General features: G+C 41.4%; 1 protein-coding gene across 3 annotated transcripts in view; it reads left to right on the top strand.

Moving 5' to 3' along the window:
• cacna1bb (calcium channel, voltage-dependent, N type, alpha 1B subunit, b) overlaps nucleotides 1-15,043 on the top strand; it is a 162,105-nt gene that overhangs the window by 114,868 nt on the left and 32,194 nt on the right. For all 3 annotated transcript variants that reach the window (XM_070989614.1, XM_070989612.1, XM_070989613.1), the window contains exons 28-33: nucleotides 6,705-6,801; nucleotides 9,447-9,607; nucleotides 9,884-10,021; nucleotides 11,774-11,975; nucleotides 12,532-12,696; nucleotides 14,169-14,279. In XM_070989614.1, the coding sequence (XP_070845715.1) occupies nucleotides 6,705-6,801; nucleotides 9,447-9,607; nucleotides 9,884-10,021; nucleotides 11,774-11,975; nucleotides 12,532-12,696; nucleotides 14,169-14,279 (874 nt within the window). The remainder of the gene's footprint in view (nucleotides 1-6,704; nucleotides 6,802-9,446; nucleotides 9,608-9,883; nucleotides 10,022-11,773; nucleotides 11,976-12,531; nucleotides 12,697-14,168; nucleotides 14,280-15,043) is intronic.

Raw genomic sequence — 15,043 nt, 5'->3', positions numbered from 1 at the left:
TCTTGTATTCCAGTATTTTTAGCTGATGTGACCCTCTCTCCACTGTCCATCAGGCTCAGTGCCCCTGCTCCTGTGTTTCCCTCTAACAAACAACTCCAGTGTGTTCATCCAATTATTCCTCGCAAACGTTCAGGCTTTTGTGCTCCCTGGGGTTATTTAGCCGACATGACAATGTCAAACTCATCTTTCATTGTTACATAAAGTCTCCACAGCCCCTCCTTGCTAGTCAGCTAATGGGCCATGCACAGCGTGGCTGATAGGGTTGAGGTTCAGGAGGGGACAGAAGGAATAGAGGAAAAGAGATGGCACTAGTCTCTAAGCTGGCACGTAATTGCAACTCCTGCAGCTCGATACATTGTGGAAATAATGGTTTTCTAAATGTAGTTTAATGGTTGTTTAACAAATTACATCTTTCCTGTCATGTTTTTGTGTCGCTTTAAATCACAGCGAGGATTGACATCTTGGAATCTAGATCTGCCTAGTCTGTATTTTACTGTGTGTCTTCATATTTGAAAACAATTGGTGGAGTTTTCTCAGCCAAAGTAATCATTTTGCATATTGTGACACCTCGGAAGGTATTATCACGCTGATGCTGTGCTCATTTACCACGTGCAGAAAGTAAAGCTCCAGCAGCTCTCTGACTAAACTACACCACATGTTTTACCTCACTCAGTTGTACATTCATGCCTGCTCCTGCAACTATTTTGTGAAGGAAAACGGACCCATTTTTCCCTACACTTACAATCATTATATCTTGAGTACCTACATTCATTACATTAAAGTGTCTGTATGTGTAATGAGTAAATAATAAGTACTGTGGTACAGAAATTCAACATGCTGGTGCTCCTCATGGGTGAGTACTGACCCAATTCAAACACTGGTTAGGTCCTTTCTATCCGTGAGAGTTAACTAACAGCAAAAGAGGCGGTAGTGTTGCGGTAACCTGCAGTTCATTATGGCTTCACACTGATTTAGAAATTAGGGTATCCTGTTATGTGATTTTAACAGACACCTTCCAGCCAATCAGAAATAAATCTTATCTATTGCCACAGTATAAAGGGAGTTAATGAGCCCCTTACAGGCTCATGCCTACAGACATGTCTCCAGTCTCAGGAATGAGGAGGTGATTACATTTTCTGTCTCAACCAGCGCTGTCAGATATTTTCCCGTCCACTTCTATTTCACATTATCGACTCTGTCCTGAAAGTTTATCCAGTTCATCACCGGTGTATTTTTCTTTGTACTGCTTTCTGTCGCTCTGATTTCTTCTCTTTTGCCAGCTGTAGATTGATGCTTCTGTCTGTCTTTTTTTCTGTCTGCTGACTCTGTCTCTGTCTTCTCTCTTTCACCTTTTTTCCTCCCCTCCTTTCTTTCTGGCTTGGATTACTTTCAGGAGCCTTATGGGGTAATGCTTGCTCCCTGTGCCTATATATCTATCCATGTGCTTGTCTTGCTGTTTGTGTCTCCTCCCTTCCCTCCTGTCCATCTTACCAGCGTCATTTGCAGAGTTTACAGACGCATCTGCAGCAGCCTCCTTCTCTCGGCTAAATGTTTTGAAAAAATGTCATATTTTGTTATTTGCTATTCTTATCATCATCGCCACAGTCACGATCAAAGATACTGGCATTTACTCTGTTTGTGTTATGTAACTGTGTTTGTGTTACATCTGTATTTGGGTTACATAAGTGCAATTACCTGTTCTCTATTTATCGGATATATTTTATGTGCATTAGTAGGAACAATATCCAAAATGCACAGCGTGGCAGCACTGTGAATAAGAAACATACTGGGCTGTCAGAGACAACAGTTTCACAGGTTCAAGCTTTCATAAGAGCGAAAGGTGTTGCACATATTATGAACACAAAGGATCTGAGTGCTGCTTCCACAGATAAAAAGATGCGAATGCAGAGTAAATGGTAGATAAAAAGCATTTCTTTTTCATTTTTAGACACAAAAGTGCAATAAAGATGCAGGATGATGTAGCTTTCAGCATTCTGTCAGTATCGTGCTAATGCACTGTTAAACACATATTGCAAGAGTATAACAGCCTCGTCCTGTTCAGCAGGCTTAGTCCAGTATGCTGTGCCCCAGTCCTGATGCAGATAGAAGAGTGAGATTCACTCATCCAGAGGTTATCAGATTCAACCACTTCCCTTTCACTTCCTGTCCAGCATTTTGTCCCTCCTATCATGCCCCTCATCTGCTCACAGTCATGACATGTAAACATGTAGGGCTACATTCACTTTGCATGGCTTACAGGGTCACAATTTTTTGGATGTAGATCTTATTTTTACATTTGCTCTGTTAATATAATCAGCAAGTTAGCTGCTGTTGATCTGGGAATGTGGGATCATGGCTTTAAAAAGCCACATGAGGGGTAAAATCAGGTTAGATTTTCTCAGCTGCAGCGTGAATGTAGTCATACAGTCGATGGTTCTCATCAACAGTGTCCTCTCATCTTTGGTTCTCTGAGACTGTCCATGTTGTCGTGATCACCCTCTTGCTATAAAACTGATTTAGAGACATGTTCAGTATGCAGAGTCATTCCAGTGTTTTATCAGACCTGTCTATTGCTTTGCTCTTTCACAGGGAATTACTTTATGAGCTTCTATTTGTCTCTTATCTTTGTTTTCTTTTCAGTGTGTTTTGATGTCGTAAGTTTGAAAGGCCAAATAATGTCTGCCTGATATCAGCTTAAAATGTTTCTTTTGCTTTGTCTATCTTCATATGCCCGTTTGCTCTTTTTATGTGGGTGGTGTTTGTGTCTTATTTGTGTTTGTGTGCGCGTATGCTCATCATTGCTTTTTCTCATCAGATCGCAACAAAGCGTGGCCAGGTGGGAACTGTCCCTATCTACCTTTTGCTTATTGTTCCCTTTCTCCCTTTTCCCCACATGTGAAACATGGAACACCCCTCTTGTCAACCTTTCCAAATAAACTTTGTCGCCCTCCATCCCAAGATGTTTGGGATATGACCATGATTCCCTCCCTCCTTCCTCTCTTCCCTTTTTTTAGGAAAATACCCATGTACCAATATTGGGACACCCAGACAAAAAAAAGACAATATTGGGAACTCCACATCATAGCTTTCAGAAGTCCAACATATAGCTGCATTAGTATGGATCTGCACCGAATAGCTCGCAAACTCACTTATATGAAAGCGAAAAAGCCCATATTGATTGTTTCACCTTCATGTGAGTCTCTTTTAATCTTGACTTAAGTGGCTTTAATCGCTCAAATCACTAAGAGATTATAGTCTACAGTTTGATTCGCTTTCCCTTTCACCCACTTCTCTCCTCCTTTATGCAGTGGACTCCAAAATCAATAAAAGATCATAGCTTCTCACCTGAGTCCACCTCGAGTGGCTGATTCATTGAAAAGCAGGGTTACATTCTGCGTAGCCAGCATATGAAAGGAAAATAATATAATAATATTTTTACTATAAAACATTCTGTTGTAAGGCTTAAGTCTTAGGCTTTTGCGAAATGCATTTATTTTTAATGAAAGGTACAACAATGCTTTAGTACATTCAAAAGATGTTTGTAATCTCTTAATTCTCTTGCAGTAACAATATGTTTTTTCAGCTGGAAGAAAATGCTGACTCGCTTTACAATAAGAAGATCCTCTTGCAACATCAGAAAATGCTCCACCTAATAGAAAATAGAAAGGAAAATGTAAATGAGCTGCTAATTATGCACCAGATCCCCTGAAAAACAAACAAAATAAAGTCTTATTTTAATCTTTTTTATATATATTTTTTGATAATCAACATAGTACCATTAAACATGAAAATAATGAGCTTTAGCTGTTTGTTACCATTGAACTCAAATATATTTGCACATATATTATTCAAAATTCCTCATGTAAATCATGTGAAGCCTCTGGATACAAGGCGCTGTTTTGCTGAGGCAGGAAAGTGCTTCTGATTGGAGGTCAGGTCGTACATCCCTAAACAGGAAATGCTCCTCACTCTCAGGAGGGGCCAGCTGAGAGGTCCAGAGTCATGATCACGGAGGACAACCTCACATCCCTGGCTTTTGAGCACGTTAAGCAGTGCTGATCTGCGCTGCGTTGATGCGAACACACACACACACACATACACACATTACATTCATAGCCCACGGCGCTTCTGAAAGCTATTGGGAGACTGTTCTTGCCGTCTCAATGTGTTGAGGTCCTTGAATAGCGAGGACTGGCATTGACTCTACAGATTGCATGCCAGGGTAACCGAGTCATCCAAGCATGAGAGCTGCATGCCATTTTGGTAGACTTAGAGTTTTCCACTGAGAAAAGAAAAGGCCCCCGAGCCTAAAATGTATGGAACCATGCTTCTCTCCTGTTTGAGCTCCGTCCTCACCACATGTTACGGGCTTTTACATCACATAAAAAAACATAATTTTATTATTCTAATTGTTTTTTCACTCAGTGAACTGTAAACAACTAAAACAGCTGTTTTTCCCTCAGTCCCTAAATGCCTTCCACTGGCCAACCAGGTGTTTTTTGTTTTTTTAATGAGCACTAACAGACTGATCAGGGCCTGTGTGAATGTGTATCTATGTGTGTTTGGGGACATTTAAAGCAAAAGAAGGTGCAGAGAAAAAGAGATTGTGCCAATAGGCAACTGATAGTGTCATAGTGTTTTATTTTGAAGGTCCCCTCCCCAGAAAGGAGCTCATATGTATCTTAAATTCCTGGAAAGGACTTTCAGATTTTTTGCCAATGACAGAGAAATGGACAGCATGTTCAGTTTCTCTGACTCATTTATTTTCGAGTGTTCAAGAAAGAACCAGGAAATGACCAGATGCAGTTGAATAGGAAGTAGATCAGGGTAACCCAATAGTGACAAGTGGAAACTTTTCTCCCTGTTTGTTGAATTGTATGTATACTTCATTACTGCCTATTTGCAAGTCTGTGGACTGGATTTTGTCAGCTGTAATGACGACTGTCGATTATCAGTTGAAAACTCTGTCCTGAGGTGTCTTGAATGTGCACTTGATGGCCACATACACAGTATAAGGCTTTGTCCCAGGCAAAAAGCCAACATCTCTGCAGTCTTGAAAATAAAGGAGCAGCATTGTTGGTGTCTTGTAAGCCTGCACAATACAGCAATATAGTTAGGTTAAGACATTCCCCTTACTGTATCTTTGGAAGTAACACTAGGTCACTACTGGAGGAGGAGGATGTTTACAGCTTGTGTTAGAGCAGAGAAACACACAGTTTAATCCATCCTCACACTTTTGCATACCTGCCAACATTTGGGTTTCAAAATTAGGGGAATATTTAGATTTTTCATTTGAAGCTTATGGATCCATGTATGATGATTATTCATCATAAAGTGTGAGGGCCATGCAAATTCCAGGATTTTCCCAGGAGAAGCAACAAAACGGATGGCGCTGGGAGATGGCAGATCTGCTTTTGCACTTGTGTTTTGGAAGGTGACAAAAAAAGATACAACCCTCCAGAGACCTTAAAAACAAAATGTTTCTGAAAGTGCTGTGACGAATGCACATTAGACAAAGGCTGCATGCATTTTTATAATGTTTGTTTAATGACCTGTGGGTGTATTTTTATCTTTTACAATTGTTAGCTTTTTACAGTAGGAGTTGTTTTTGTCCCCCTGGGGATGAAAACATTGGTTGGTTGTTGCTGATGTAGAAGCAGCAGGGCCTCGACGGGCCACTAACAGGGCTTTTAGACTCTTTTCTTTCTCATATGCTTGTGTCCCCATCCACATCCTTCACGCATAAAATTATTGCCACGCACACATTTAAATATGTACACACTCTGCCTTTCTAGTCCTCTCAATTTTTGGGAGTCAAGAAGAAACAAACCAGAAACACTATTTATTGAGAGTGACAGCCACATTGTGTGTGCGTGTGACTGATTAATTAAAAGTCCCTCTCCCACTGCCCTTGGCCAATGTCAGTCTCTGAGTGAATGATGGCTCAGCTTTATGTTATTAGCATAACAGCTAGTTTTTAACCCCCCACCCACACACACACACCTTCCATTCTGTGACCTGTTAACAAAACCTGCAGCGTCTGCAATGACTGACAGCAGTGGTTCCAGCAAAGAAGCTGCGTCCTCAACCAAGGGGCTGATTCTTTGTGTATGTTATTCTGCAGAAACATGTTAGCGTGTTAGCTTTTGTAAACCTATAAACTGCAGTATATGTTGAGGTTACTCACTAGCCAGGCTTCTGCTCAAATCCAGAGAATTGAAGGGATGAAGAGAAGAAAGGAGGGTCTGGGAAAGAAAGAAATAAGAGAACAAAAGGAAGGAAGGATGGGAAAAAGAAAGAAAGAAAGAAAGAAAGAAAGAAAGAAAGAAAGAAAGAAAGAAAGAAAGAAAGAAAGAAAGAAAGAAAGAAAGAATGTAACCACAATAATAAAATAGACTAGTGCATTTCCATTTTGGTAGAAAATTCTACATAAAGCAGCAACATCTGAAATGTGTATTTCATCATTACAGTGCTTAAATGTAACGTAAAGGTACTTAATTACTTTGAAAGAATTACTCTTCCTCCCTAGTTGCATGCTTCTGTAGAGTAACATTACAAACCCACATGCATGTACTACTAACAGAGTATAAGCAGGAGTATGCAGTATACCTGACGTACTGCAACCAGCTCGTGTTCATGGAGGATGGGACGAAACATGGTTTATGAATGCTTGACATCAACCACTAACTGTACTTTCTGCACAGAGGGACGAAAGGCAAGGACATCAACACCATCAAGTCCTTGAGGGTCCTCCGAGTCTTGCGGCCACTCAAGACCATTAAACGGCTGCCCAAGCTGAAGGTACAGTAATCTAATCTATCACCCACCAGTCCATTCTGAGGAAAAACAAAGCATGCAGAGCAGCTGGGGCCGCTGCCGGTGTCAGCCAAATGCATTTACACTATATCAAGGAGGAATTGATATACCTGCTTTAAACCAACCGTGTTTTGAATCATAAATAAATACTTGATGTCTGGCTGTAGATGAAAGGTTTGAGCTGTTTGACCTTTGGGGTGTTCTGGGTTGTGAAGGCACAAATTGGATGCAAGTGACTGAAATTGCTTCCATTACTGAAGTAGTTCTGCGCAGGTTAGCCTTTTATTTCTCAGTACATTCACTCAAACCTCAAAAGATATGGGCACAGATGGAGCAGGTTGATAAAATTTTTCAGAAACTGTGTTTTGAGCATCCAACACTCACATCCTCAAGGTTTGGAGGGTGACCCTGAAAAGTTTGGAGCTGCTGCTTTGTTGAAAACAACTGTTCCAATGAAGTTCAATGGAAATCAGTCAGAGCAAAAAACAGTGTCACATCATAGCTGCTGTGCAGCAGTGAGGCAAAGCCAGGCATTTTTAGGAGGAAGAAGAAGGTGGAAGAGGAGGAAGATAACTGTCATTAAACCTTTGCACAATGCCTGAGCAGGTATGAGATGTTTAGTCTGCATCAACCGGCTCTTGAACTCACAACCTTTGTCACCATTGGCAGGTTGTGAGCATGTGGAGCTACCCAGAGAAAATGTGGTCCATTAAGTCAGATGCCCATGTGATAAGAGTTTGTAAAAGTACACACCCTAAAATAAAGGATAAAAGAGCCTAAGTTGCATCGGACATAATGATGGTATTCACTTTGATTTCTAGGAGAATGGTTCCAGTGAGCAGAGACTTAGTAACTGCTTGCAGTTATGAACAGGCCGGCCTGACGTGTCTTAAAACTGCAGTAAGTGTTTAGTAGACAGCTGCCACAGGGTGACGGAAATTACAAAACATTTGTAAAATACACCAAAGTAAAACTCCTGGACTATGGAAGCCCCTCAGGGCAAACTGTGCATAAAGGCTATAGCTAAGCTAAAGCCATGAACCCATAGAGAAATGTGCAGAGAAAGCCTTTTGAGCAGCAAAGAAAAAGAAGTGGAGGATGAGAAAAGAGAAAACGTTGAGCGAGAGAGGAGACAAATGACAAAATGCATGATGCTCAATAGTTTATTTGAGGATTAGATTCAAAATACTGTCTAAAATTCTGGTTTTTAGATACAGTTTTGAAATTTATCAGACTAAAATACACACTAAAATAGATAGCTCCTGTTTGTCTGTTGCATAGTTAGCCTTTTGTCCTTTGTGTTAACGCATACTTTGGCAGCCATAAAATGAGTGTGTGGAATATAGTGAGCATACATACAGACAGTGGAGACAAGAAGAGTGTACTGCAAAACCGATATGACAAGTATCATTTGAAACTGGGACACCACCGGACTTCATTTGAACTTTTATGATTCCCAGCTGACTCCAGGTCTGCGGAGGAGTAACTTTTCAAAGGTGGCTATGTGAACGGCCCTATGATTCCTCTGATCCTATAAGTCTAGACTGCTTCTTTAGTACAGCTGTCTACTTGAACAGTGCTCAGACGAGGAGCAAAACATGAGGAAATGTCAGGAAATGTGAAAAGAAACTTCAGCGCAGAAAGTCCACGTTCCCATTCAACTGGTCACATCAGCACAACTGAGGATGGTATTTCTTTTGCAAAGAAACTTTCACGTTTATTTCATATTATGTTTCAAGTGATCCTGATGGCATCGTTTTTGGTTAATAGAAAAGTTAGACCAGTGAAACCTTCTCGATGCAACCACTGAGGGGTGCCACACTTTGAAGTCTATGTAGTGGCTTTAGAGAAGTGTGGAAAGTGAAGAATTTTGGATTGTGACCCCCATCGAGGCAAGAACCTCAACTGTTTCCTCTGATGCAGAAATGACAGCTTCCCTCTGGTTGGTGAAGGCGGCTGATCATCCGAGAAAAATGGATCTGACAAAAGGCGAAAGATGTGATTGGAGTAATAGAAGTGCGATGATTGAGACAGATCAGAGCTGGCAGACAGACGGCTCGTCCACAAGTCTTCTGAGATACTTGGGCAGAGTGGTTTGATGGACAGGCTGGTAGAGAGGAGTGAAATGTGCTCTATCCTCGTTCTGGAGACAAAAGCCTTGATGGTGATCGTTCATGCAGCAGCATATTCATTGGGTTAGATCGCATACATGTCAGGATGGAGAAAGCGCTTCATCTTGTATAGAGATCGCAGCACGAGCTGACATCATCCGGTTTTCACCTGTTTTCAAAATGGGTCTGTCACTTTTTCAAAAAGTCAAGTTCAAATGAACTTGAATGCAGCCCAAATAGCAGAACTCTGATATACAGTGAGGCTCACATAGACATGCGTGACCAGTGTTATCCATCCATAATTCAAAATAAACAATTCATCTTTGAATGATTAAACAGAAGGTAATGACACAGTTATGGTTAGCTTCCTGGGAATGGTGGACATCAACACAGTCTCCTAAAAATGTCTGTGATCTCAACTGATCTGTGTGTGTGTGTGTGTGTGTGTGTGTGTGTGTGTGTGTGTGTGTGTGTGTGTGTGTGTGTGTGTGTGTGTGTGTGTGTGTGTAAATATTCCAGGCGGTGTTCGACTGTGTTGTAAACTCTCTGAAGAACGTTCTCAACATCCTCATCGTCTACATCCTCTTCATGTTCATCTTCGCTGTTATCGCTGTGCAGCTCTTCAAAGGCAAATTCTTCTACTGCACCGACGAGTCCAAGGGTCTGGAGAAAGACTGCAGGTACATCATCCAAACCCCTCGTCATTAATGTCTTTTTAATCAATGTATATTTTCAAAATGTCTTAAATCATCCATAAAGTAACTGACTTTTGTCAGTTGAGACTCCACCATCATACCTCTATTTCCAGCCATGGTAACATTTGACTTTATACTGAAATTCTCAGTCACTTTTTTCCTCTTGTTTCTTGACCATCTAGTTTTGTCTCTATCTCCTCTTTTGATCACATCACCTCTCGCCTGATTCTGTCCCTCCTCCTGTCTCTCTCTCTCTCTCAGGGGTCATTTTCTGGACTATGACAGGGACGACGTCGCAGCGCAGCCCAGAGAGTGGAAGAAGTACGAGTTCCATTACGACAACGTTCTCTGGGCCTTCCTAACGCTCTTCACCGTCTCCACCGGCGAGGGCTGGCCAGTGTAAGTCAGAACAACCGTTCATTTGTGTAGCACCTTTCATACATGAAATGTCACTTTAAGTCAGCTGTACACACAGTGGTTTACAGGCTGAACAGGAAAATGATAAATCAGATAAATATTGGGAATGAATTGGTTCAAAAATTAAAGATAGCCACAATATATAGCTTAAAATGTGTTCAATATCAGTGCTTGAGTATTTGAAGTCTTGTTGAATATTTATTCTTCTGCATGCCAGCGATTTGTCCTGAAACGCTCTCCTAGCACACCTGGAAGCTGATAGTACAGCGCAGATTAAACCTGAGTGATTTCTCCCAGCCTTAATTACTGCGCCTTCTCCGAAGATGTAATCAAGGCTCATTGCATAGATGGCTTCAGTCTGCCATTCTGTGTCTGAGCTGAAGTAACGTTTATCATCATCATCGCCATCATCTCTGTCAAGGACTGTTGATGGCTGTTTGCTCATTTCATTCATTGCACTCACCTGAAGATGAAAAGTAAACCGTTGAACTAGTCATGATCATTTAAAATCACACACTCCTAAACAAGTAGTGACAGCACAATGGCACCTCAGCAAGAGTCAACTTACAAATGAATTGTACATTTAAATATACAGTATTTCCCCATTTGTATGATATGGGATACATAAGAAATTGTACATTTCCGCACAGCCCAAGTGACAAAAACTACAACTCTATTAAGATAATCAGAATCACTTTAATCTCCAAATGTGCAGTGTAAACAAGCATTTCACCTGGTGACAGCACAGAGAAAGTTCACTATTAAAAGGTTAAGTTAACATGTGGTTAAGGTCAGACAGCAATCATGGTCATGCTTTCAAAAAAAAAAAAGAAAAACTTGCCACATGTGATTGGAAATGGGAAAAAACAGTATTCTCCTGTGTAAAAGTGAGATGTTGTAGTGACCCATCATCCACAATGACCTCCTCCCTCTCTGGACTCCGTCACTCATAACAATGGCACCCTACTTCCTCCTTTGCATAATTACTCCTGCCTCTGCAGGGCTCTGTCACTTGAACTCAAACATATGTTGTTTTAGAGTCCTTGCTGAAATGACTGATGCTGTCTTTCGAGGACAGTTTGCCATTGGCTTTATTTGCAGAGCACTTTTCAAAAAGTCAAAAGTGCTTCACACTGCAAAACAACTTATGGAAAGTGTACAGACAGTGAGGAACAAGTCTGCCAGAGAGCCATCAAACACTTGCTGATTTCACAGCAGGAGAACCGTGAGCCCTTATTATCTTAGCGGGATAACCTGTAATGCTGTGTGAGCATGTGAGGATACACACTGCAGCTGGGCCCACATGGTCATCACCATATAGGCTCTATTCAAGGCGCACAGGGCTCCTGACTGCCTTCATTCATTCAGTCAGAAGTCCTCCATGAGGATTGTTCGAAACCTTCACTGAATATTTTGGGAAATGTTCCCTGTACATTTAAAGACGGATTGATTTCATTGTTATTTCATCAGACTGGCCTGACTCCACTTCCAGGATTTAATTTTAGATTCAGGAATATATGTCTGAACACTGGGTGAAGGAACGTAGGAGCCTGACAACTCTGGAATTGATGGGCAGATACCATTTGAGGGAAATTTATGGACTAGGCCAGACAAAGGAAGAGGGCCTGAATTCAGTGAATCTCTAGAGATGTTTTAGTTATTACCCTGTGCTTTTCAGGGAAGTCTGCATGGATGTTTGAATTTCTTGTCAGTTCATCTTTTCCTTCTTTTCAGGGTCCTCAAGCACTCTGTGGACGCCACTTATGAGGATCAGGGCCCCAACCCAGGCTTCCGCATGGAGACTTCCATCTTTTACGTGGTCTACTTTGTGGTGTTCCCCTTCTTCTTTGTCAACATATTCGTGGCTTTAATCATCATCACCTTCCAGGAGCAGGGAGACAAGGCCATGTCAGAGTGTAGCCTGGAAAAGAATGAGGTGTGAGAGTGGTGGAGAGTGATGCCCTTATTTGCTTTTCTCGAGAAAAACAATGACACCCCCTCCCCTACATGCAAGCAGAACACATGCTGGCTATTTCTCCAGAAGCACCAGTTTCTCAAAATGTCTCTTGCATCACAAATGTTTTCTTCATTAGAAATCAGAGCACATGCTGATCCACTTCTAAACATCACTTCCAGGCAAATTAGATCTAATATGACCCACAATCCCCTCAAACACAACAAAGCACAGAAAAAGAAAACAGTTGGGGTTATGTTCTCCGCTCTCTTCATCTCCACTTCACAGGGACTTTGTTAAAATCATGTTGTTTTTTGTCTACAAAGTGCTGGATAGTGATCAGAGAGCTTCAAATTGTGGTCTCATCTTTTAATATTACGAAAGGCTTAGAAAATACTCTTGTGGCGCACCAGCTGTCTTTCATGTTTTTAAATTTGATTTTCCAGCACTTTTCTCTTCTATGATGAAAGGTGTGAAGATCCTGTATCAGAGAGGATTCATCCACTATCTGTTTTTGTTTTGTCTTCTCATCAAACAGAGGGCTTGTATTGACTTTGCCATCAACGCCAAGCCGCTGACAAGATACATGCCAGAGAACAAGCAGTCCTTCCAGTACAAGATGTGGAAATTTGTTGTGTCGCCTCCATTTGAGTACGCCATCATGACTTTAATCGCCCTCAACACAGTCGTGCTGATGATGAAGGTCAGCGATTCCTCCTGCTAACGAGGCAAAGCGCCAATCCCTCTCAGATACCTCTCAGCCAGAAAAAACTAGTTTATTGGCTCAGTGGTAGTTATTCAGTTCCCAGTAAGATACAGCACACTGCTGAAATATTTAAAAGGCCCTGCAGAAGCTGATTCCCCGAATCTGTACCATTTCATCTTTGGTTTTTAAGGCAGAAATGCAGTCACAGCAGCACTGGTCTGGCCTTCAGACATGGTCAAACACCACCACCAGCACACCCCTGTGACACTTCTGCCAAACAGTGCTTGCTGCTATTTGGGCAAAGTACTCGTGTCTTGGCAATTCCTTCACTTATCTACTCAGAAGACAAATTCCCTAAAGAAATGAAAAAGCCAGTTTTTGCAAAGCAGGGTGCTGCCAGAGAGGAGCTCTGTTCTCCTGCTGGTTGTGGTTTCATTTATATAATCCAGGAGTATTTCTAATATACCTCGCTTTGTCAGTTTCTGACTATAAAATCTGAAGAAACACTTTGAAAGGCTGTTCATATACTGCTTAAGTGTGATCTTAAATACGTGTAGGCTTGCTCTTGTTCTAAACACAATTGTGTTTCCAGTAACCAGATAAGAAATCCAGGACCCACAGTCATTTCCCACACTGCAAATTTGGGCAGGCCATAAGACACTACTGCTGCAGATTGTTTTTAATTTTAACATAAATAAATGAAACTAACAAAAACTGTGAGAGGTGTCAGTAATGTATTTAAAACTGTGTCAACTATTAAAACTACCCAAAAGAATAAAAAGAGTAGCGTAATACTTCTGGATAACTTGTGCTAAAAAAAAGGTTAGTTGGCCAGCTGGGACTGTGATAGATGGTTTAGAAGAAAGTTAATGAAAACGCTAATTATTTACTCAGATGGAAAGGATGAAAGTCAAAACAAGCAAATGTAATATATATAATAATACAAACAGAGATTGCTCAAGTTTCTTCCTTGCTTGCAGACTCCAGTGCTGCTTTATCAGTGTGTTCAGTGCTGCCCCTGGTGGCCAAAAGCGATATTACTAAGAATTTGCAGTGGTACGTTTTTTTTGTAACATAATATTATTTGTAACATTGGTAGTACCAGGTGTAGAACTAACAATGAATACAAACAAATACAGCCACAGATAATTTCACAGTCACCTTCTATTATCACAAGACACAGAGCCGACTGATACTGGAGATGACTGAAATGTATGCTTGCAGCAGGGACTGACAAATGCCTGCACACTTCTTGCATCTTGCTAGTGTGTCTGAGCAATCAAATATAAGTACAGTGCTTTTTGGTTGCATTAACACTTGTAGCTTTCAGTATTGTAAAGCTATCTGATCTCTGTGAGAAATGAAAGTGTGCAGTTAATGGGGTAAAGGATTCACCTTTTACACACTTGCTGTGGTTCTTCTCTAAATCTTTCAAGATATTCAGGGTATGTTTTGCCTCCTGTCCTCAGTTCTATGGAGCTCCAGACCTGTATGAGTCCATGCTGAAATACCTAAACATCGTTTTCACAGCCCTCTTCACACTGGAGTGCATCCTCAAGATTATTGCCTTCGGTCCACTGGTGAGCTTTCAGTACCATATGCTGCACTGTGCTCTGCAATATTGTTATATTGTGTTTCTGTTTACGCACATGAGGGAGAAACTCTCTGTGGAAATGCAAATTTGCCAGAAAAATCAGACTGAGAGTGACTTCTGCATCTCACTGTGCTCATAGTGCTCAATGTTGCTGATGGTGTTGTCCATGTGAAACAATTTTTTGATTTGTGGTCATTAGCATTTAGAAATCACTGTGTCAGGGTTCTTCCAACGGAAAAAAGATCAGAAAGCAGTGAAAGTAAAAGGGGGGGGGGGGGGGGGTTGAACTTAACAAAAGAAGGGATGAATGGAAGAGTGCTCAAAGAGAATAAATCTGCCCCAACATGGGGCCATCGAGCCTGCAGCGAGGCATTTCATCTCTGGCTCTGTTCCATTTACCAGGCCCATTTATTAAATAGCTTTTCTCACACACCACTTGCCTCCACCTGTTTAGCTGTTAAGCCCAGATGGATGAGCTCGCATCTGCTGGTATAAACACTCGGCTGCTGTATCTCTTCAGACTGCAGCTGCGGGGCCTGGCAGCAGCCTCTGGCCCCAGGAACTGGATGATTGACCAGTCTGAGGGGGTCCAGGCTGCAGGCAGCAGCTCAGCACTTAGTTTATGCAGGGGAGTGTGTCAGTGTCTGTGTGTGTTGTATATGCACATGTAGATTTGTGTGCCTAAGGGAATGTCTAGGTTTTCTTGTCTTTTGGCGATTTTTTTTGTTTGTTTTTGTTGTTTGTTTGTGT

Source organism: Chaetodon trifascialis, chromosome 20 (genome assembly GCF_039877785.1).
Source record: "Chaetodon trifascialis isolate fChaTrf1 chromosome 20, fChaTrf1.hap1, whole genome shotgun sequence".
Classification (NCBI taxonomy): Eukaryota; Metazoa; Chordata; class Actinopteri; order Chaetodontiformes; family Chaetodontidae; genus Chaetodon; species Chaetodon trifascialis.
This window is presented reverse-complemented; position numbering and strand designations above follow the sequence as displayed.